The following is a 24,277-nucleotide window of genomic DNA, read 5'->3' as shown; positions in this document are numbered from 1 at the left end:
TGTTAGCATTCACCAGAGCTAACTTGCTCCTAGCTATGGCGGTGCATTTTAATCAGCACTGACGATGTGGCGTGAGTTTGGTTTAGGTGTGGGCGGAGATAGCGGTCAAATGTTGGTGGTAATGCTCCACTGTTTAAAAAGAAGACGACAAAGCAGGAGAGGCGGTTAAATTTTTATCTTTTTATTTAAAAAAAAAAAAAAAGAAGCCATCGTCACTTCTGGTTAGAGCAAAATGGCAGTGGGTGATTTCAGACAACACCGCCATGTTGAAATTAGTGCACCACGCAAGCAGTGCATAGTGTATATAGTGCACTACACTGAAGTGTACTAACAAAAGTATGTGATGTGAGACACACTCCAGGATTCATTTCCATTTTGTTTTGCTGATTATCTGAAAATTTGTTTAAAATTTGCTCTAAATTTAGATGGAAACTTGAGAAGTATTCAAACCCAGGTATTGCATTTTAGAACACTAGTATCAGAAAATTCCAAACAATACCGAGCGCTACTGAACAGTTCTCTGTTTAACTGCTACACACACTGTTTGAAGTCTTTTATAGAGAAACCAGCACTGACACTGTCTAGAAGATGACCCGTGAAGACTTGGACTCATTTTCCATGTGGACCACCCTTTCGATCTTCTCAGCCGCCTCCTGGTCTTCCTCTCCAATGCCCTCTTTTTTTAGAATCTTCAGCGGCCACCAGAGGGAGCCGCTCCGGTGGTCTCGGCGGACGGTGTGTTCTGCCGGCCAGCAGCATGGAGCACCCTTGTCCCCTGTCAGGAAGTAGAGGAGGGCATTGAGCCAGGCGTTGCAGGAGGCCAGCGGCCGGGTGACCTTGTAGCAGATGGACACGGTCTTCATGACTTCGCAGCCACCGAGCTGTCCCCGCCGCATGAGCAGGAACAAAGTCCGCGTCACGTGAAATGGCAAGAAGCAGAGCGCAAACAGCAATGTGATGGTTACAATTGTTTTGATGGATTTCCGTCGCCGCCGGATGTAGTGTGAGTACTGCGATCCAGAGATGGAGACCGAGGTTCTCTCCCGCTCTCTAACTCCTTCTGACGCCCCGTCTCCTACTGGACCATCCTCCCCACCCTCTATCGAACTGGGAGGAGAACGCAGGGTCTGAAATATCGTCCTGACCACCTGAGAGTAGCACCAGGCGATGATGACGAAGGGCACAAAGAAGCCCAGCAGATGAAGAACGATGCCGTACGGGACATAGTCAGCAAACTCCTTATCGATGGCGTCATCCCAGCAGTTCAAGTATCCCCCCTCGTCCTGAGGTCCAGTGCTGTTCCCGCCTTCCCTCTCCCCTTCAGGTCCCACAACACCACCGACTCCTCGTGTGAGGTATCCTGTCTGGGCGAATCTAAAGATGGGGCAGGTGAGGATGAAGACCACCACCCACACCAATGCACAGGTGCCCTTCACCACCCGCTTGCTCTCAAGGGTGATGGTCCTCATCGGATGGCAGATCCCCAGGTACCTGTGGACGGACAGCCACAGGTGAGTCTAAATCCGTAGTTTTAATCTCATTCTATCAATCAATCAAACTTTATTTATATAGCGCCTTTCATACATCAAAAATGCAACCGCAAGCGCTCTAGGTACAATTTTAAAAAGTCTCAACACCTGAGGACATGAACAGACTCAGCTGAGGGTTTTTTAAATTATTTTGAACTCAGAAAAGTCTAACACATGGACGAGTACAAACCACAAGAACATCAATATGATTGAGTTTGTAGAAAGGTCTGTAACTTCAACCCGTCTCTCTCGTCTCAGAGGTCAAACCCATAAGCTAACTTGGCCCTTTTCCAAACATTTACCGGCTCAAAGGTCAGGAGAATCCGCTAGCTTGCTACATTAGCCTCGGTAGCATGTTGCTTTCCCATAAGCAAGTCAAAGTTCAAATGCCAAACGTGAGGAGCCGTCAAAAATTAACGATACAAGGAAAAGATATGAGTAGCCATTCTCAGAGACACTGTGATGATCTCAGAAGTTCCAGGGGTCAGAAGATCCTCATCTAGTGGTAGGTACATTAGTTACAGGCCATTTGGGGTTCAACCTTATTGTTTTTTCACTTGCCCGGGTCAAATGTCTACTTGCCTTAAGTACATTTTTATTTGCCCCCACAAAACAATATTTCATTTATTGGTGGTTATCAAACAACAACAAAGACATTCATGTTTAATCTTTAAGTAAATGAATCTGAAAAAAGACACAGTAGGCCTTTTCACTGAGGTCGGAGGGCAAATGTAACCTTACTGTCTAGGTGACAGGAAGTAAACAGACACTAAGTTTGGAAAACTGATAAACGTCACACTGCAGGAAGATGACATTTTTCACAGAACTAGCTTTGTACATATTGTATTTACCGTTAATGTTTGTGTGTAGTGTTACTGATAAATTTCATAATCATATCAGTCCTTAAATAGCGAGGTTGACCAGTCAGCTAGCCTAGCTAGTTACTAAGATGAGGGAAAGCACCGAGTTTATGAAGATGACCGTTAGCTCTACAGAGCTTTACTGCTCGCTGTTACAAGACGGTGTTTGTCAGTAATTTTTTTTGCAGCTCTTCAAAGTTCCGAGTGTAGAAAACAGCCATAGAAACCTAACGTTAGCTCTTAAATTAAGGCTAACGTTAGTGCTACACTGATTGACTAACGTTAGTAACATTTTAAGACACCGAGGTGATTAAGAAACTGATCAAAACTACTAAAACAAACCTGAAAACATTTCGCAGTTAGCCTTGTCCATATTCTCAACAGTATTTAACGTTTGTTTTGTACATATAATGGTTTTGATCAGTTTAATTATCACCTCGATGTCTTGAAAGGTAACTAGCTACTGTTAGTCACTCAGCGTAGCACTCACATTAGCCTTATTAACGTTAGGTTGCTGTGGCCCTTTTTTACACTTTGTGCTTTGAAGAGCTGCAAAAAATATTAAAGTGACTGATGAACACCATCTTGTAACAGCGAGCAGTAAAGCTCCGTGGAGCTGACCGTCCTCTTCATAAACTATAAATGCTTCATACAAAAACTGTTGGTAAATACTATTTACAATCAAAGCTAAGTGTGAAAAGTTAAGTTAGTAACTTCAGGATGAAAAAGCAGTTTTATCATTAAGGTCGTTGCTAACGTTACTGTAGAGCTGACAGGAAGGTAACAGGTGAAGTTCGTAAGTTGGGTATATGTCACACTACACTGTGTGAGAGTTGTTAGGTTTTGGTGATGTCCAAGCACCTGAACTCTCTGCTTTGTGCAAACGAGGTGACATTTTAGCCAAATGGAACGTTCGGAAAACCCCTACTTAGAGGTGAAAGCAGTGATGTCATCAGAAGAACCAGCTAACAGCATCTGTGGTAACTGGTTTCTGGGGCGTCTTACCTGTGAACAGAGATGCAGGTGAGGAAGAAGATGGAGCAATAGAGGTTGAAGTAAAAGAGGAAGCGAACGAGGCGGCACATGAAGTCCCCGAACACCCAGCGGTCCCTCAGCACGTAGCTCGCCACCAGGAAGGGCAGCGACAGGCCGTACATCAGATCAGTGGTGGCTAGGTTCACCATGTAGATCAGCGAGGTGTTCCAGCGTCGCCCACTGCCACTGCTACCACCGCCTCCGCAGCAGCCGCTGTGATGGCGGCAAGAGCGCAGCAGCACCACTGAGTTGAGGGTGAGGCTGAAGAGGAAGGTCAGGGAGTAGCAGACGGGCAGGAAGACGTACTTGTAGGATTCATCAATGCTGCAGGACGACTGAGGGAGGGATGAGGTGCCGGAAGTGTTGCTCGCCGCCACCAAACCGATGTCTGGAGTGACGCTGGAGACTTGGCTCAGTCCCATGATGAACCCCTGAAGGTTATTTTTGGCAGAGCTGGATCAGTTCAGGTTCCTCTGGCGTCATCTCAGCTCCTTCACCGGTTTCAAGTCTTCTCACTCCCTGAGGTTTCCTTCATTTGTCCTTCCTCTGATCGATTGATCGGTCTCTTGATCCGTCTAACCTCTGTCTGCGTACGGCAGGGTCTGACCCATGTCTCCGGTATGTGGAAGGAGTTTCTGTGACAAAGAGGGGAAAGAAAACACACAGTCATTAGTTTGGAAAAGCTCGTTCACAATGTACCGCCGGCGTTTTGCTGATGTAGACTATGTTTCACTCAATTAGCCCCTCAATCATTAACGAAGCGTTCCGGAAACCTTTTTATTCATGTCGCCTCTCTGTGCGGCAGGTTGGTGGTCTCCTCCGGCTGTTGAAGTGTTTGGTTCAGGGTTTAAATTCAAGCCCATGTTTTGGAAGGACAGGGTCAAATATATTCATGGCTTTAACAAGTGGCCTGAACAGAACCGTGACTCCAACACAGTGTCAGTGAACGTATCATACATACTATTAATGTGACAAACTTATATTAATGAACCTCCAACTGAAACTGCTGGACGCTGTGATTACTGATCATTAGCTAATAATAAATATGAGTTGTTGTTTTTTTTTTTTTTAAATACATATATATATATATATATATATATATATATATATACATATATTTGGCATTGTATTTAGAAAAATGAAAAATATTTTACACACAGGTTTTAGACTGCTGGTTGGCCGAAACAAGGGAACTACAGGAACTTTTTTTTTGTTTTTTGTTTTTTTGTTTAATTAATCAAATCAATTAATTAATTAATCAAGAACTACAAAGCAAACGCCCAAATTATGTATTTTTTAAAGGTTGTGTGCACCCTTAAAAACTTTAGATTATTATATGGATAGCAGGAAACGCAAGTCAATTTAACGATCAATGGACAGAATTTAATTTGCTTAAATTAAATTATTTGCAGGTAACTTCACTGGGAAAATAATTTGAGCGCACCCTAGAATTTGACGGGTTAAAAAAAAATTAGATAATAGTGAAAAATTAAATTTAACTATTAGTCTTGTTATGTTGACTTTATATCTACTTGTTAAGTTTACTTCAAATTAAGTTGCAATTTTTTTTTAAGTTGTTGCGATGTAAAACTGACAAATGAAATTAATTTGTTCTTTCTTAGCGTTAGCAACTAAACTTGCATGTGATGAATTTCGGGTTTAGTCCTCTGGGTCCACTATAAAAAATGAAGGTAACAGTTTGCATGTATCAACTCTGGCGTGATTGAGTGAGTCTTTTATAATCTGACAAACTCAATTAGTTCAGTACTTCCAACATGATTCACTTTGCCCTTGAAATTATATTCTAACTAATTTAATTCCATCCTACTCAAAATGTCAAAAACGTTTTTTTTTTTGCTTTTGACCAACTTCTTGAAATAAGTTGTCACGGACTAAAACAGGTTCATGTAACAAGCATATTTTTTTTATGCTTACAAACTTATTTATTTGTAAGCGCTGTTCACTGACTCCATGAATTGTTTCTTCAGAGTTCTGTTTTGTTAACATGTTTAAGAATTTAAAAATAGAAAAATGCCCATGCACAGCTGAAGTCAAGGTGCTGGTACTGTGGCAAAAGTACAAACGTGTAAAGAAAAAAACACATATAATGTGGCTACGTACCGCACACAAGACAGGAAGAAAGAGGATCGAGAATTTAATAGAGTTGCTCTATTAAATTCTCTCTGAAATAAAACTGGAGCCATGTTGAAATCTTAATACAGAGAGAAAGACTAAGCTTGAATACCGTAAAACTTCAATTAGTAGCCTGGGCTATTATTTGCTTAAATCACTGAAATCAACAGGCCCATATTTGGGACAGGCCTCTAATTCCTGTAATTCCAGCGATTGAGGGTTACGGCACCCAAGGCAATTGGTTTGATTAATTCTGCTGAGTAAACACAACTGTTCCGTTAAGTCAGACCAACTTAATTTACTCTAAAAGAACAAGACATTTTTAAGTTGCAACAACTTCACAAAAAGATGTAAGTATAACTAAATTAAAAGAAAACCCCACACAGCCATTAAAGTAAACATAAGACTTACATTTAGTTTTTCAAGACAATCAGTTCACTAGATTTTTTTAAGTTCATTTTGTCAGATTTTAAATGGAGTTGATTCTAATAAACAGCCAGAAACACAACGACTCCATTATTATAATAACTGTTGATTTTCTGTTGATTGAGTTTATCTCAGCTCTTCTACTTTCACACGTTAAAAAACAGACATAAACGCATCACTGCTGGATCTGTGCCTCATTGGTTGCTTACACCTGAACGCAACATGAAAATCAGTCCACTTAAACCAGTTTGAAGCATTTAAACTGTAAAGACTCGATCTGGATTCATCAGTGTGAAGTGGATCAGACGTACCTCCAGCTGTCCTCCTCGTCCTGAGCGTCCCCTCCGTCTCGTCCTGTCCCGTGTCTTTGGTGGAGTTGTGGCTGAGAAGTGTCTGTTTCGGGGCCGAAGGGTCTCTCGGGGTTTCTCGCCTGACCTTCAGCTTCTCTGTAAATAATTGATCAGCGTTCATTCAGTCAGAACTGCAGGAATGAAACCCAATACAGGACTGCAGAGGAGGAGGAGGAGGAGGAGGCGCTGCGAGCTGCTGGCTTTTAATAGGACACACTGGCTCTTTATGGCAACTGAGGATAAAGTAATTAAAAATACAAAGATCATTTATATTTAAATCTCACAGCTGCTCAATGTTTCTCAAATTAACGCGATTTAATTAAAATGTGTGTGCGTTAGTTTTGCTGCAGCGTGCGTACGTCCCGATCATTAACTGTGTTAGCTGTCCTGACGCCCACCAAATAACCAATAAATGCACATCAGTTTTTGCAAAATAATTACACTCTTTTAACGTTGCTAATATGAAACTCATTTTAAACAAGAAACCAAAAAAAAGTTTATTTTCTGAAAATATTGCATTAAAAAATCTTAAATATATCATCAGAGCAAGATGAACAAATATTATGTGTAGTACTATTTTGTTTTTTAAATCAGTATTACAGCGTGAGCAGTGATCAGTAACTGCTCTGATCACCGACACAAAAAGCAAAATGAAGCTGTTTCTGTGAAAGTAATAAATCACTCACCTTCCTCTGATGAAGCTTCGTCCTGCTCTCGCTGCTTCTCGTTATCTGAGGCTTTAATTGGAAAGCAAAGTGAATCCAGTAAACACATCAGCCCCTCCTCCTCCTCCTCCAGCTCCAGCCCTTCATCATCACCACCATCATCATCATCACTGTGATTCATACGGTAAATACAGTGTGACAGTGAACACACAGTCAGAGAGCTGTGTGTTTGAACATGTGATGGTGTGTAAGTGTAATCAAACACTGCAACACAATTGGAGGTCAAACAGCGCGCAGGTAGCACAGGTATGAATAAATAAAGCCGGGTGGGGACGTCACATCACTCTGACATTTATTAAACATTAAAAAAAAACATGTCCCCTTCATGTTGTGAATTGATCAAACCAACAGTCTTATTACGCAAATAAATCACTTAAAAACACACAGCAGGTATCGATCAGCTGATCCATTTAGTTATACAACACAGCGACAAATAAACAAGATGACGAACATAAATTAGGAAATGACGCAGTTGAACTTGTCATCACAAGATGGCGAGTCGCCTAAAAAAAGAGGAGTAAAGATACTTTGTTGTCAGAAGTTTTTTACACCACCAGTTTTAGGCGGGAATGTTGCGCCGTTATGTCGCCTTGCCGTTCTGTATAAAAGGTATAATCGCAGGATGTGCGGACAGAGTTGTCTCATCTTTAGGCCCTCATCACACAGGAAGTGTTTCAGCAGCTGGAGGCGTTTTTTGTAAAAGTCTTTAATGAGAATGAAACTCTTTGCTCGCTGTTTTTGCGTTGCTTTTTCCCCATTGTCCAATCAGATGATTTGAGAGGCGGGCCTTCTGTGGTGTTCACAACAACAAGTTTACAGTTGGTAAACAATGGAGGAGAAACTGGTGGTAGCGGTTGCTGGATACCCAGAGCTATACGGCCTGATGATAGACAGCAGGTTGTCAAACTGCCCCTGAGTCATCCTAAAATCTGCCTGTAAACGTCCATGATGGAGGAGAAGCTCCTGGACCAACTGGTGGTACTCCCCATGATCCAGCCTCTTTTTTAGGGTCTCACGTACCCACACAGATCTCTGTTTATCTGTGTCCACGTTTTTTCTGAGCAAAAGCACTGGGAAACATCTAGATTGGAAGTTGGGAATACTGACTTGCAGCATGAGTGATGGTGTTACATCAGTCATTTCTGTTACACACAGTCGTTTGACGGTTGTGTGACGGTGCAAATCATTAATTTTCAATGGAATGCACAGAACACCGACATTCATGTTGGTCCATGTGTGAAGGGTTTAAACGCAAAATATCGTAGACAAATATCTATTTTCATTATTTGTTTTTGTCCCTGGTGTGTAAAGGCCGTTACCCAGGCTCCTGGATCGACGCCTACGTCTCAAATTTTGTTGCAAAGAGGAGAGTTTCCTTATCTAGTAAGTTAAGTTAGCTAACCTGGATGCTTCTATCCAAACCCACCTGTTTCCCTGCAAGTTTTAACGACTAATCTTTACCACAATTTTCTCAAAAGAAAACCCTGAAAACATTAGAAAACAGCTGACAAGAAAGAATAGCAGCTAACAGGTTAGCTCACTGAGCTAACAAACGTTTGAATATTGTCAAGTCTAGCCAGCCTGACAGGCCGTCACCAAAAGTAACACAAACTGCTTTGTCGTGTCGCTACACCAAAGAAGCTAGCTTTAGCATTAGCTTAGCACTCACAAAAGCTTTAAGGCAATCAAAGGCTTTTTGCAAAACAAACTTGGCTTTTATATTAATCAACAGTTGAGCTGCCGCTTGCTACAACTGGTGTTCTTACTTTTTATCCCTTACTTATAAACTACTTTTAAGGGTACAGTCATATGTTGTACACATTGTAAAATATTTTGACAAAAAAATCATGATTTTGGACTACGGATTTTTTATTTATTTTTTTCTTGCTGATAAAATACATTTTATTAACAGTAGTTAATGTTGTTGGGACTTAAAATGAAACACCAAACACAAAGACTCCCATTATTTTACCATTATTTTACAATATCATTTTGCAGAGTTAAACCAGAAAATAATCTTTGAATTAACATGTTTTCTCAATAACCGCTGTACTCTGTAAACTAGCTTAACTTGCTAAATGCACATTAGCTAACGTCATAAATACTAACGTCAGTAGTACGTCAGTGCATTCATTTATGTTCTATCACCTTGTTTATTACTAATTAACTAGATAGTGATCTGAACTGTTTTTATTTTTTGCTTTATTTATCATTTTTATTTTGTGAAGCACTTTGTAAAATTTGTTTTGAAACATGCTACATAAATAAATGTATTGATATTATTTATTATTAAGAAAATGGGCTAAAAGACAACTAGTGTTTTTAGAAAAGTGTGTGTCACATGACCTGCAGTGCCGACTGTGACCAGTACATTAAAATCACAGCCAAATAAATATGTTCAAACAAAAAACAGGCACATGGACAGTGATGCAGATGATGTACATTCAAACTTTATAGCTTCATTTGTTTTCTGATTAAGAACACAAAACACTGATGCAATAAATGAGACACCAAAGTATAACTGTTACAGACCATCAAAATATATTTCAGAATTATTGTTTTACATTTTAAAAAATGTAATTAATTTTATTTACATTTTTAAATACATTTCTAAATATTCTTAAAGTCACAATGAAATGAAAAACAATCAGTTCATATTTTCCAGGACCATGAGAAGCACAAAATATTACTCTTACAATTCTTTTGAATTCTCCATCACATCGTTACTTCGACACTCTCAAAACGTCATTTCAGTGTGACTTTAAATACATTTATATATATATACGAATTAAAAAGACACGTCATTGACAGTACACTGCCTTCCATGAATATGACATTCAGCTCTTTATTAAGAATCAGTATCAAAATATAATGTTTTGTAAGGCACTAGAGGATGTTTTAAAACTTATCGTTCTTATTGGCTGGTGCTTAAACCAAAAGTAAATTACTGCAGTCAGAATAAAACTTAAAAAATAGAAAAATAAAAATATCATGATGTTTATGTGTAGACGTAAACATCAGGTTAAAAGAACAAAAATTAAAACAAGGCACCGTCACATATACTCAGCTATATTAAGTGGGTTTTTCCCTTTTATTTCTTATGCGTAAACAATAATAATCTCCGACTGTACCTGAAGTGTTTAGCGTCAGTTAGAGAGGCATGCTACCAAAATTAAAATAATAAAAATCTTGTCTTATGCATTAAGGTAATATTAATCTGTTATAAATTGTAAAATAATCTTAAAAAGGCATCTTGGTGACATAAATTGCTTTAAACACTGAAGGACGGCCATGTTCCTGCATCTCTTATCAAACATAAACTATTTCCTTTATATTGTTTTTTTTTTTTTTTTTAATGTTACAGAGGAGTGTCTGAGTAACGACATACATCAAAATTCAAAATAAATGTCCATCTAATTTCTGCCCTTGAAATTCTTTCAGCAAAACAAATGTTGGTGAAATTCCCCTTTTGTTTGTTTTTGTTTTTTACATAAAAATAACAGGATACAATATATGAGTTAAGTTGAGCTTGTCTTGCTACACATGCTGTATGAGCGTAATGTTCCCTCGTAATAACAGGCAAAAGTTATAAACACAATAAAACTTAAATAAGATAAGTTAGAATCATTTGAATATAAACGTATGTTTTTACGTCACCAGTCCAAGAAGCCAAATCCTTCCTCTGTCTCACAAACACAACACAGATGTTGAGGCTTAAAGTCAAAACAAGTTACATCTGGATGATTTATGAATATGAGCTTTGCATAAAAGTTGATTGCCAGAATGTTTTTGTTTAGTCATTTGGACCTCCCAATCTGAGAGCCGTCAAAGTGCTCGACTGGTTCGAATTCCACAAATAAACCTGCTGCCGGTCGTCCTTCCTGAGAAACAAATCGTATTTTCACGAACTTCACAATATATTTGTCTCCTACATTCAAATTCAATAAAAATGATTTTTAAAACAAACTTATTTAACTAAAAACTAAAGAGCAATTATCAGACCCTCATAAAGATCTCCCAACATTTTCTACATCACCAACATGTAGCTCAAGAAGGCTTTTTCATCCTAAACTCCACATCCTGTTTCCACATGTCTGAAGTTTTCTGTTTCATACCTGATGGAGATTTCCTCCTTTTTTCTTTACCAGGATTGTTTCTGAAGTGTATTTCAACCCTTTAAAATCTGAGCAAACTGTTTTGATTTGTCTTTAAAACATGGGGTGAAGGCAACAAGCAGCACCACAAGAAATGGCCCCAAAATTAGCGAAAAAACTAACAAAAAAACAAACAAACAAGAAAATTACCTGAAAATAAGTAAATAATTTTCTCATTATCCTTCCCTTTTCTAAACTAATTTTCAGGTCATTTTCTTGTAACCTTTTAGTAATTTCTTGCATTTTGATGGATATTTCTTGCCAGGTTTCTCATTGCCTTTTTCCCCATGTTTCCTGGAGAAATTAAAACCAATTTCGGGTTTCAAGGGGTTAAACAGCTTGTGAAAAGCATCTGAACGCAGCACGAGAAAACTGATGTTGAGTCAGGTTTCAGAGGGTTAAAGGTGCCATGATATTGTTCCAACAGCCCATAGTTCTGACGACCCTTTATAGAGGTGTGAATCACACTCCACAATACGATATTGTCACCATACTGAAGTCATCGTACAATATTATTGTGATTTTAAATATGTTGCGATATGCTGAGTATTAAGATAGAATACATTGTGTTTTATTACCTTTTTTTAACTGTAAATTATGTCTCCAAAAGAAAACTTCATCTCACTTCAGACATTATATTTGCAGCAAAATGTATCTAGTGGACTAATGAAGCAATTGATTATATTGTACTCGAGTAGGATACCTAAAGTTTAATTTCTATTTGTAATGTTAATAATTTATAGAATGACAAAACTGATACTTGGCACTGTGTGATGATACGATATTACCACGCAAAATATTGTGATACTATGCTGTATCATTTTTACTACCCCATTAGTTTATAAAATGTTCCGCTGGACCAAAAGCGCATTTCTCCAGTCAGTCCATTGTAACAAAACCAAATATCCAGTTCAGTTTCTCCGAAAATAAACAGTTGGTTTCAGTTTCTCAGCAGCGTTTGAGCAAACAATCCCGTTTGTTTTCCACCGACTCATCCCTGCTTTTCCAGCAACTTTTGTGCCACCTAACGTGGGTATTTTAAGTCAAAACATGACCTTTTCCTAAAGATAACCAGGTGGTTTTTGTGCCTAAACATAACCACTCATTAACCACGGTGCTGTTGACAAACGTAATGTATTCATGTTTTACAGAAACATACAATGCTAAAAAAATGTTTTATGGTAATTAGCTTGTCTAACTGCAGGCAGCGTACATGTACGAAGAAATGAGACTACGTAAAGATGGGGATTTGTTTCTGGGATAAGAGGCTGTTTGAGAAATGGGTCCTCGGTCTCAATGAGGTTTCTGAATTTTGGGCCGTCAGAACAGTCTCCATCTTAAATCCCTGAAAACCTGCTTTGACATCTTAATTTTTCTTCCGTCACTCTCTCTCTCTCTACACACATAGATATATATATATATATATATATATATATATATATATATATATATATATATATATACGTAAGGGCTGCACAATAATATCGGCACGCCATCGGTATCAGTCGATATTGGCGTGGAGTGCAAGAGGCTCAGTTCTGATAGTTCTGATAGTCGTTAGCTTACCAACCCCTGACGAGCCAAAATGTTCATCGTTTGTAGTTTTACCCTCCAACAACTTCATCCTCCGCTTCTTAAATCCACCAGCAAGCTGCCCGCTTCCCAGGCCGTCCATCCTCGGGAGCCGACTGCAGCACACAGGACGGAATATTGAGGTAATTTCTGTAGGGATGTACGATAATATCGGCACATTATCGGTATCAGCCAACATGCTGTTTCTTACTTAGCACAAAGAATGAATATTACAGACACTGAACGGTGTTTCATGTCTCCATCTGCTGCTGGACCATCACCATAAGAGTATACATGTATAATATGATATTAATTCCACTACAGAGGAGACTTGATGATCACTAAAATTAGGCGGGGAAAAAGTGGATATGTCAATTATCGGTCAAATGAGTTGTTATATTTCGGTTTATCGAATATTATATCAACAAACTGCAGCAGGAAATATGTCCGTGATGGTCATGGGTGCAGATCCCGGGGGGGATGGGGGGGACATGTCCCCCCCAAATTCTGAAAAACACAAATTGTCCCCCCCAGTTCTAAATAGCTTAAATGATTGAAATTGAACAAATGTATACAGTAGTCCTATATACTGGGAGGAAGGGAAGATGATGAGGAGAAATGGGAATCTGTGAGAAGCGAGAGATGAGAACTTGAGTGGACATAACATGCCTGAGACCCTGAAACTAGAAGTAGCATTAACTAACAGCGAAGCAGTGAAAAGGAGGGTGATGGCTGGTTCCATGTACTACTGGCTGTTTAAGAGAAATAAACAGTAAAGGTAAGCACATGATTCTCTTTGTAGTGCTTTTTGAATGACTTGGTGATGATGATGAGCCTCTATGAAATTGTGAAATATGCTGGTAATCTCAAGCGCTCTGTGGGCATGATTTGCACACGTGCAATTAAAAAAAAATCACAACTGATTGTGTCCCCCCCCAAACTTGTCATCAGATCTGCACCCATGGTGATGGTGTTGTTTATAGCAAGAAGCTGATGGAGGAAAAAGGTTTCCAGGGCCTTATGATTCACGATTCGATCGCACCACCATCTTTAAAAACTTAAGATAGTCGTTCAGTGATTGTTTTTTAACCTGTAACACGTTATATCAGCCCGTCACATCTTTGAATTATGTTACTCCCTCTTTGTTTGTTAGCATTATAAAACCATCCATCCATTATCTGCTTCCTATTCGTGGGCGAGAAAATGTCATCTGCTAGTCCATGCATGAAAACCCTGTCTACTACCCCTCATCTTTAGCTTAACTTTCTTGTGTATCCTGGTGTCATCAGGCAGGACGTTTCCAGGAACAACACGACTGAAACTGGACCCAAATTTGAAAACAGATCCTGAGTTTATCGATGGGTCGTCCAAAAACCACGACATGGATCAAAAGTTTTGGAGAAATTACGACAGAATCCAGGAGCTGGCGTGTGTTTGTCTTTCCTCCAAATGTTTTACAGGCCTTGTCGCCCTGGCTGGTTTGTCCTCACCAGCCTGCAGCTGATTGGAGATTTGGATTTGGCTTTGATCCACTGGAATCTTTGATCTTTTGTTGAGTTCAAACTGTGACTTTCGAGATTGCACCTGCTCGTCGTTACATATAGACCTGCTGCTGTGTACCAACTCGTGTTTTCCTTTGGACGTGTAATGATATCACTTCCTGTCTGTTAGTCTGAAGTCTGTCAATTCGACCTCAAAGCGACGCTGTACCACCTTTAAGGTTTCCAGGTGATTCAGTTTCCTTTGAACCTGACCATCCAGTCGTATTGTCCTCTACGCTGGAGATTTAAATAAAGTAGCAGCTCAGCGGACGTTAAGTTGAAGTTAGTGACACCTGGGCTGACGTAGACGAGCGGTCCAGCTTGGTCCCACAATGCCCAAGTCTGTGGTCACGGTGTTAGGTCAGGTCCTGGACATCCAGCAGCATGGCGTCCTGCTTCGTCCTCAGCTGGTCTCGTACCAACAGGTGGGCCACCAGCTCCGAGCTCAGGGCTGCAACAAAAGCAAACGCGTATTTTTGAAACTGATATTTTTTGTCCACATTACCTGTGTTTTACAAAATGTCTCCATCCTCTCGAAAACACAAAGGACGACGCCAAATGCAGGTGTCACCAGTAGGTGGCGATGAAGGCTGCATCAACATTATGTCAAATATCAGAGAAGGACGATCCAGAACAACTCTCTGTACTTCCTTTCAGCTTTTTAGGCTTTTTTCTAGAGTTTCTTAAACTATAAATGAGGAGAGTGACGGTGAGATTAAAAAAAAAAACAAACAAGCCCTGAACTTCAGATGGTCATATTCATAACTAAAGCTGCACGCAGAGAGGAACAGGCCCTTGCACCTTCGGGTATGGCTCCAAGAGACTTTTTTTACGTCTTAGCGTGGTACATTTGCATACCAAATTTTGTTGCTCTACGTGAAAGTAAAAGGTGGGGGCTTTTACTTTGAAAACCTTTAGGGGGCGCTGTTGAGCCCAAATTAAAACCTATATCAGATATCTATTTTCACCGCTTCTGAAATCTCGTTGTGAATCTTAGAGGCCTCCGCACACTGAGTCAGTTTCTTTCAGATGAATTTTTTTTTTTTATTAATCCATAATCTGAAAAAAATCGTACCGCACAGAAACCTCTGAGACACACTGAGTCCCATCTGTTTGTTCATGTCTTCTTCTGCTTCTCTCCACTGGAGATATTTATCTGTCACCACTGTCTCTCCCTGTGTCCTGGGTTTGGCACCGCAGCTGAAGGGGCGGAGCTGTCCTTCATCTCTGTGTGCGGTCCACATCTTCCTCCTCGTCATCATCATCCACCTGAAAATCACTATCTGACCTGCTGAAAGTAGCTGTCTGAGCTAGGGCTGGGTGATATAACAACTATGTGATATATCAGTATGTTCTCAAGCTAGATTTAACTTTAGACACTGTTTGTATCGATACAGGGTCAAGATGTGTTACAGGACGCATATCAGTGTGACTCTCGCCTCTCTCACAGCTCCGCCCCCTCACTCACTCACAACTTCTCTAGCAACACTTTCTAGAGCTGTAGCCTGACGTGCACCTCCCCAGAAATGTAACACCACGATACAGTGACGCAGACCTCCTGTCTGTCTCTGTAAGCTGAAACCATTTCCCTCAGTGGAAACAAAGCTTTGATTCACTTTGTGTGTTCAATGTGTGTTTAATGTGTGTTTAGTGTGTTTAATGTGTGTTAATGTGTGTGTTCAGTGTGTGTTAATGTGTGTTTATTGTATTTAATGTGTGTTTAGTGTTTTTAATGTGTGGTAAATGTGTGTTTAATGTGTGTTTAAAGTGTTTAATGTGTGTTTATTGTATTTAATGTGTGTTTGGTGTTTTTAATGTGTGATAAATGTGTGTTTAAAGTGTTTAATGTGTGTTTATTGTATTTAATGTGTGTTTAGTGTTTTTAATGTGTGGTAAATGTGTGTTTAATGTGTGTTTAAAGTGTTTAATGTGTGTGTTCAGTGTGTGTTAATGTGTGTTTATTGTATTTAATGTGTGTTTAGTTTAATATGTGTTAATGTGTGTTTAATGTGTGACACCTGTGACAGCAGAGGCTCATGGGTACTGTAGTCCTCAGAGGAAACAAATTTAAAATAATGAAAGTGGCAGTCCGAAGCTTTGACTGTGTTTCCATTAGAATCAGTTCAAACTGCTGAAACAACAGAAACACTGATACTGAAAACGTGTGTGTATGTTAAGTGACGTGTTCTTTTGACTCTGTGTGTGTGTGTGTGTGTGTGTGTGTGTGTGTGTGTGTGTGTGTACCGTGGACTTCCTGTTGCAGTGATGCTTTCAGGCTGTTGAGCTGCTGCACTGAACGCTCCTGCAGCTCCCAGTGCTCCAGATGTTTCCTCTCAGTGACACAGCTGCTGCCGGCCAGACGCTGCAACACACACACACACACACACACACAGAGTCAGTCCACTCTGTCGATGTTAATAACATTTCTTCTTCTCTTTCTTAAATCTCTTTCACCTCCTTCTCTCTCTGTTCAGCCAGCAGTTTGTCTCGCAGTGTCCTCAGAGCCGTGGCCACTTCCTGTTTCAGCCCGGTGGCATGGCAACCGTTGTGCCCCGTTCCCATGGAAACCTGATGGAGATGTAAGGTCAGTGGACTGAAAGAGTGTTTTTGTTCTGTTGTTTATAAAGTCCAGTTCAGACCAAAGATTCACGACGAGATGAAACCGTTTTATATGTTACAGAGAAAAGTGTCAGCGGTGTGAACTGGCGCCTGTTTCAACAGCCAATCAGCTTGTAGTGAAGTTCACTGGTCATAAACTTTAGTAATGAGTGGATCTTCAAGTGTTTATATAGATTCATTTGGAGCGGATTATGTGAAGGTCATATATTCTAATCCTCACTTCCTGTGGGCTACAGCAACACTAAACCCCTGAGCTTGCCTGAGAAGGACTAAATGCACAAAGCTGCTATTTTGAAATATCCCATGGAGAGAGACTCTCACTGCAGCCTGTTCTATTTTGTTGTGAAAATGTGGGCGTGCAGCCTCGCTCTGTGGACGATAAACCAGGTGCAGACTTCCATCTGTGTCACCGCTGATGAGGAAATACAGCGAGTGTTGGACGGAGCAGTGAGTGACAACAACCCCGCCCACATTTAAGAGGACTGTCTGAACACACCGAGGGTCTAGGTACCATGTCTGAAGGCTTACTGCTGGTTCCAAAGGGACTGGACTGAAAGGGTTTGGAGGAGACGGGGTTTTGGACTCAGTGATGAACTGATTAGATTTTGGCAGTCAAAGATCAAAGGTCAAGATAAATAACCTGTCAGGACTTCAGGGACTCTGTATTAATGAGTGTATTTGTGTTAGGAAACAGACAGTGACCTTTTTGTTGGCTCCTTCGTCGTCGTCTTCGCTGTCGCTGTTGTTGATGAAGCACAGCTGCAGGTTTCTGTGGTTGTGAAATCTGTAAACAGATAATAAACATCCTGAAGCTCCGACAGGACGACGCTGAAGCTCTGTGAGTACTGACAGTTTCTCTGCTCCTCATGACTCCGACCAGACGGCTGTGATGAGCTTAACTATCAATGTGTCCTGATGTGAACACTTTAAAACAGAGTATTTGTTTTTAATGAATGAACGGATGAATGTACCCCCGTTATCTTTCATTGATACAACCGTAGAGAGTCAGAACGTAAACACGGTGTACGTTTACGTCCGTTTTGTTTCACGATCTGATTGGTTCAGCTGTGAGGAACAAACAGTGGGTTCATCACACCAGGCTGTAAATTCATGATTATTGACTTTTCTGCATTGAGACAAAGTCTTTGAGGAAAGTATCCTGATGCCTCGAAGAATATTTACACATATTTACACTCTGACCTGAAACTGTTGTTTATTTTTCCCGCACAGTTTTGAACTGTCAAACGTCAGCGGAGCTCGTTTTAACGCTACAAACACTAACATTAAACTGTTATCAGAATATCAGACATAACTTTTTCTGTCCATTTCAATAAAAACTGAACCTTGACGGTCTCATTTAACTTCAGATCACACAGAAGAACCACAAATTAAAAACTGAACATTTGAAAAGCTTCAGACTGTGCCGCTCTGTGTTACCGTGACGTGACGACGGAGACTCGACACCTCCTGAAGTCTTCGTCCTCTTCCTCCCACACGTCTCTCCACACTCCCCCCCGACCGTCCTCCATCCTCAGCCCCGTCCCCCTCTGCAGGAACACACACACACACACACACACACACACACACACATATTACTCCCACACAGTAATTATCTACTAATCTGGTTTCATGACAGTTTTCTGACGACTTCTGTGGAAATAAAATGTTTCAAATAAAATATGAAGAGTATTTATCCTTTTATTCTAATTTGTCCTGATTCACTTGAACCATCACAATCAATACTGTCAGCTGAGGTTTTGTTAATTTGGTTAAATTATTATCCATAACACATAAAGATACAACTGAAAAAAACATAAAATGAAAAATTGAAAAAAGGCAGTAAAAATAAAACACATTAGAAACATTTAAAAAAAAATGTGAAAAAGAAAAATGTAAAAAAAACAATGCAAAAAAAATGAAAAAAAAAACAAAATATAGGAAAAATGAAAGAGGAAGATTTAGAAAAACAGTAGGAAAATAAAAAGAAAGTAGGAAAAATAAAAGAATAAGAAAAAAGGAGGAAACACTTTAAAAAACTTAACAGAATTTTTTCCAAAACTACTAATAAAGAAAAAGTAGGGAAAAAATAGAAAAATAAAAAAATAACAAAAATAGAAGAAAAAAAACAGCAGGAAAAACTGAAAAATAGGAAAATGTTCAAAAATATGAATAAAGAAAAAAGTAGGAAAAAATAAGAAAAACTATGGGAAAAATAAAAAACAGGAAAAAAGAAAAAGCAAAAGGGAAAAATTAAAAACAATGTAGAAAAAAACTTTAGGAAATCTTTTTTGAAAAAGTAGTAAAAATAGAAAACAGTAGGACAAATAGGAAAAACATTAAATTATTAATAAAAGGAAACAAAGCCAATGTTTCCATCTGTAAATAAAACTGTAATTAATAATAATTGTGTTGTGAAGCGCAGCTGGATCTGAATTATAATCAGATCTGAGTCTGTCGACTGGAACCAACAGGAAGCTGAAACGTTATGATTACAGCAGCTCTGCAGCCGTGGGCGTGTCTGTAACGTCGCCGTGGTTTTCTCAGTTTAGCTGCGGCTCCTCGGCGTGAATTATAAACTGTTTGGACAAACGTGACGTCACCCTGCGAGGAATGTCATCAGACGCAGACTCAGTTATTGTCTGAGGCTCAAACATCCAGCACACTGCACACACAGAGGAGGACACCAGGCATCATGGGAAGTGTAGTCCCACTGACAGCTACATAACAGAGACGCTTGTCTTGGTGGCTGACCTTTGACCTCTCCCTCCTCTCCTGCTCCTGTTTCTCCAGCTCTGCTATCCGCTGGCTCAGGTCCTCCCAGTGCATGATGGGAAGGCCCTGGTAGTCCACGGAGGACGCTGCCGCTGCTGCTGCGATGTGATGATGATGATGAAGCTCTTCTTCTTCCTCCTCCTCCTCCTCCTTCTCCTCGGACGTCTCTTTCTCTTCCTCCATCCTCCTGTCTGCACACAAAAAATTCACAGGAAGAAAAACGCTCCTAAATATACTGAAATCAAACTACAACAACATAATAATATTTTTTAAGGCAAATGTCCTCGCTGTGGGATGAATACGGGATGATCTAATCTGATCTTCTGACATGTTGAGGTCAAACTTTATAGAAAAGGTTAATTTAGTTTGTTTGCACTCTTTATATATATATATATATATATACAAGTTTAGATGATTCCACAATAAGTTTTATTTCTATAAATATAACGATATATCTAACGATATATCTGATGAAATAAAAATTTCAGTCTGTTCATCTCTCGCTGACATTATTATCTAGTAGCTACTAAAGGTTTTATTTATATTTGCAGTATTAATAATTCATATAATAAAAAATTGATACTTGATGTGTTGCAAAAAAAAAACTGCAATAAAACAATTCCAAAGTCTCAAATGTGACTAATCGATTAATGATCAATAATATGAGTTCTCTGTGCACACCATCCCATCAAAGGGATAATCAATATACACTCAGAGGCCACTTTATTAGGTACACCTTGCTGGTACCAGGTTGGACCTCCTGTTTAATTCTTGGTGTCACAGACTCAACAAGGTGCTGAAACATTCCTCAGAGATGTTGGTCCATATTGACATGATGACATCACACAGTTGATCCATGATGAGAATCTCCCGTTCCAGCACATCCCAAAGGTGCTCTATTGGACTGAGATCTGGTGACTGTGGAGGCCATTGGAGTACAGTGAACTCATTGTCATGTTTGAGATGATGTGAGCTTTGTGACATGGTGCGTTATCCTGCTGGAAGTAGCCATCAGAAGATGGGTACACTGTGGTCATAAAGGGATGGACACGCTCAGCAACAATACTCAGGTAGGCTGTGGTGTTTAAACCATGCTCAGTTGGTACTAAGAAAATCTCCCCCACACCATTACACCACCACAGCAGCAGCAGCAGCAGCCTGAAGCGTTGATACAAGGCAGGATGGATCCATGCTTCCATCTGAATGTGGTTTTTCCAATCTTCTATTGTCCAGTTTTGGTGAGAAAACCCGTGTGAATTGTAGCCTCAGTTTCCTGTTGTTAGCTGACAGGAGTGGCACCTGGTGTGGTCTTCTGCTGCTGTAGCCCATCTGCTTCAAGGTTGGACAAGGTGTTGTTGCTTCAGAGATGCTCTTCTGCACACCTTGGTTGGAACCAGTGCTTATTTGACTTCCTGTTGCCTTTCTATCATCTTGAACCAGTCTGGCCATTCTCCTCTGACCTCTGGCATCAACAAGGCATTTTGGCTCACTGGATATTTTCTCTTTTTGGGACCATCCTCTGTAAACCCTAGAGATGGTTGTGCTGAACATCCCAGTAAATACTCAGACCAGCCCGTCTGGCACCAACAACCATGCCACGTTCAAAGTCACTTCAATCACCTTTCTTCATCATTCTGATGCTGCGTTTGAACTTCAGCAGCTCGTCTTCATCATGTCTACATGACTAAATGTTAATGAGCTGCTGCCATGTGATTGGCTGTTTACATTGATAAGCTGTTGAACAGGTGTACCTAATAAAGTGGTCGATGAGTGTATGTACTTTAATTTAAGAATTTAAGTTACACCACAAACTAAAACACATTAATTTCTCATTTAATTGTCCTTAATCTTTACTTTGACGTTGATCCTTTATGAACAGTGTTATGATGTTAACTGTTAGTATTAACAATATTTAATAACAGGTTGATGTGTGGTGCAGATAGTTTCAGGTTAAACATGACAAACACATTTATCCAGACTATTCAGGCCCACACACACACACACACACACACACACACACACACACACACACATAATCATGAGACTTTATGAAATACCATCATAAAACAATATGTTTTACATGTTAGTGGACACAGATGATGATGATGATGACGTTTAAATCATATTTAAATAAACTGTCAGATGTGTGTTATGTGTCTTCTCTTCACAGCTTCATGTTAATTAACTTTAATTTGTCCTGTTTTCAGCTTTAACTAAATCATCTCGGTTAAAGTTATTTAAAGTGTCCGGTTGGAGCTCCGTGTGTCTGCCCGCAGTTGTTTACCAGCAGCGGGACTCTCGGAGGGTTTCACCCACCTTCAGTCACATCCAGACGGCCCCGGAGCCCCGGATCCCTCCGACATGTCACCCCGCCGTTTGCTGCAGCCCGCCGGCCTCGCTGTGTGTCCTGACCGCGGCGCGAGGCTGCGGAGCTTTTTACACAAACATCACAGAAAGGTTGGTAAAACAAAGTTTCCTCAAAGTGTCTGAACTCCGTCTGACGGAAGGCAGGATCTTCCTCTTCCTCCTCCTCCTCCCTCCTCCTTCCGCTCTTCCCACTTTAACCTCGGCCGAGTAACGGAGGGTTTGAACGGTGAAGGCAGCACCGAGACACCGGAGCCCGCGGCCGGCGGGAGTTACCCTGGCTGTACCGTGTGTACCGGACCGTTTGTACAAACTGTGACAGCACAGTGTGGCGACATGAAGGTGACAACATGTCGTCTTTCCCGCCACCAAAAAAAAAAATGGAAGCATAAGGAAAGAAATAAGAGGCCAGATCCAGGGCCGTACACACTGACGTCAGGAGACCATGCCCCCCCCCCAGGCTGTAGGAATATATGATAGATGGGAAACTGATATATAGCGTTTACATGTTCTCCCAAATATAAAATATCTATTGTGTGATATGTTCACTGCTGTATATACATCAGAATAAAAACAAGAAAAAACATAAGAAATATGTTCAGTTATGTCCATTATATGTTGAATAAATATATTAATTCAGGAGGTGTTGGTGAGAATTAAGTCATATATTGAAGAATATTTCACAGCTGAATAACTGCACCAATTATTGCACCGTTAAAAAAAAGATAACTGTTCATGAAGTCACTGTTCAACAGTACAAAGTTCTGTATATTTCTACAGTAAATATACACAAAAAAGAAATTATTGGTAAATATAGAAATGCAATATAGAGATAATTGGTGCATTTACAGCGTACAGTGGTGCAGTGGTTTGCACTGTCACCTCACAACAAGAGGGGTCCTGGTTCAATCCCAGGAGGGAGCCCTTCTGTGTGGAGTTTGCATGTTCTCCCTGTGTCAGTGTGGGTTTCCTCCAAGTGCTCTGACATGTTCTCCCCGTGTCAGCGTGGGTTTCCTCCAAGTGCTCTGACATGTTCTCCCCGTGTCAGCGTGGGTTTCCTCCAGGTGCTCTGACATGTTCTCCCCGTGTCAGCGTGGGTTTCCTCCAGGTGCTCTGACATGTTCTCCTTGTGTCAGCGTGGGTTTCCTCCAGGTGCTCTGACCTGTTCTCCCTGTGTCAGCGTGGGTTTCCTCCAGGTGCTCTGACATGTTCTCCCTGTGTCAGCGTGGGTTTCCTCCAGGTGCTCTGACGTGTTCTCCCCGTGTCAGCGTGAGTTTCCTCCAGGTGCTCTGACATGTTCTCCCTGTGTCAGTGTGGATTTCCTCCAGGTGCTCCCACATGTTCTCCCCGTGTCAGCGTGGGTTTCCTCCAAGTGCTCCCACATGTTCTCCCCGTGTCAGCGTGGGTTTCCTCCAGGTGCTCCCACAAGTTCTCCCCGTGTCAGCGTTGGTTTCCTCCAGGTGCTCCCACATGTTCTCCCCGTGTCAGCGTGGGTTTCCTCCAGGTGCTCTGACATGTTCTCCCCGTGTCAGCGTGGGTTTCCTCCAGGTGCTCCCACATGTTCTCCCTGTGTAAGCGTGGGTTTCCTCCAGGTGCTCTGACATGTTCTCCCTGTGTCAGTGTGGGTTTCCTCCAGGTGCTCTGACATGTTCTCCCCGTGTCAGCGTGGGTTTCCTCCAGGTGCTCCCACATGTTCTCCCCGTGTCAGTGTGGGTTTCCTCCAAGTGCTCTGACATGTTCTCCCCGTGTCGGCGTGGGTTTCCTCCAAGTGCTCTGACATGTTCTCCCCGTGTCAGCGTGGGTTTACTCCAGGTGCTCTGACATGTTCTCCTTGTGTCAGCGTGGGTTTCCTCCAGGTGCTCTGACCTGTTCTCCCTGTGTCAGCGTGGGTTTCCTCCAGGTGCTCTGACATGTTCTCCCTGTGTCAGCGTGGGTTTCCTCCAGGTGCTCTGACGTGTTCTCCCCGTGTCAGCGTGAGTTTCCTCCAGGTGCTCTGACATGTTCTCCCTGTGTCAGTGTGGATTTCCTCCAGGTGCTCCCACATGTTCTCCCCGTGTCAGCGTGGGTTTCCTCCAAGTGCTCCCACATGTTCTCCCCGTGTCAGCGTGGGTTTCCTCCAGGTGCTCCCACAAGTTCTCCCCGTGTCAGCGTTGGTTTCCTCCAGGTGCTCCCACATGTTCTCCCCGTGTCAGCGTGG

At 41.0% G+C, this 24,277-nt stretch overlaps 2 protein-coding genes across 2 annotated transcripts; both read right to left on the bottom strand.

Annotated features, from left to right (window-relative positions):
• Positions 1-571: 571 nt before the first annotated feature.
• Positions 572-12,832, bottom strand: LOC125898757 (P2Y purinoceptor 3). Its single transcript, XM_049592695.1, has 5 exons — positions 12,779-12,832; positions 7,020-7,168; positions 6,295-6,429; positions 3,395-4,059; positions 572-1,491 (listed from the first exon to the last, which is right to left on the bottom strand). The coding sequence occupies exons 4-5, from the start codon at positions 3,844-3,846 to the stop codon at positions 582-584; spliced, it is 1,362 nt and encodes a 453-aa protein (XP_049448652.1). The 5' UTR covers positions 3,847-4,059; positions 6,295-6,429; positions 7,020-7,168; positions 12,779-12,832; the 3' UTR covers positions 572-581.
• Positions 9,577-22,514, bottom strand: im:7136398 (schwannomin-interacting protein 1). Its single transcript, XM_049592721.1, has 7 exons — positions 22,033-22,514; positions 19,696-19,907; positions 18,382-18,491; positions 17,647-17,728; positions 16,780-16,893; positions 16,570-16,687; positions 9,577-14,776 (listed from the first exon to the last, which is right to left on the bottom strand). Exons 2-7 carry the CDS (start codon positions 19,897-19,899, stop codon positions 14,682-14,684), a joined length of 723 nt encoding a protein of 240 aa, XP_049448678.1. The 5' UTR covers positions 19,900-19,907; positions 22,033-22,514; the 3' UTR covers positions 9,577-14,681.
• Between the last annotated feature and the right edge of the window lie 1,763 nt (positions 22,515-24,277).

Source organism: Epinephelus fuscoguttatus, linkage group LG12 (assembly GCF_011397635.1).
Source record: "Epinephelus fuscoguttatus linkage group LG12, E.fuscoguttatus.final_Chr_v1".
Taxonomy (NCBI): Eukaryota; Metazoa; Chordata; class Actinopteri; order Perciformes; family Serranidae; genus Epinephelus; species Epinephelus fuscoguttatus.
This window is presented reverse-complemented; position numbering and strand designations above follow the sequence as displayed.

Bases quoted from the DNA above. Each gene is read 5' to 3' on its own strand.
- im:7136398 (XM_049592721.1), bottom strand. From the start codon at position 19,899: ATGGAGGAAGAGAAAGAGACGTCCGAGGAGAAGGAGGAGGAGGAGGAG. The intron at 18,492-19,695 runs GTCAGCCACCAA...GTGTTCCTGCAG, and splicing joins AGAGGAGGGAGAGGTCAAAG to AGGGGGACGGGGCTGAGGAT. The intron at 16,894-17,646 runs GTCACTGTCTGT...CATCTCCATCAG, and splicing joins ACGAAGGAGCCAACAAAAAG to GTTTCCATGGGAACGGGGCA.
- LOC125898757 (XM_049592695.1), bottom strand. From the start codon at position 3,846: ATGGGACTGAGCCAAGTCTCCAGCGTCACTCCAGACATCGGTTTGGTG. The intron at 1,492-3,394 runs GTAAGACGCCCC...GTCCGTCCACAG, and splicing joins ACCTGCATCTCTGTTCACAG to GTACCTGGGGATCTGCCATC.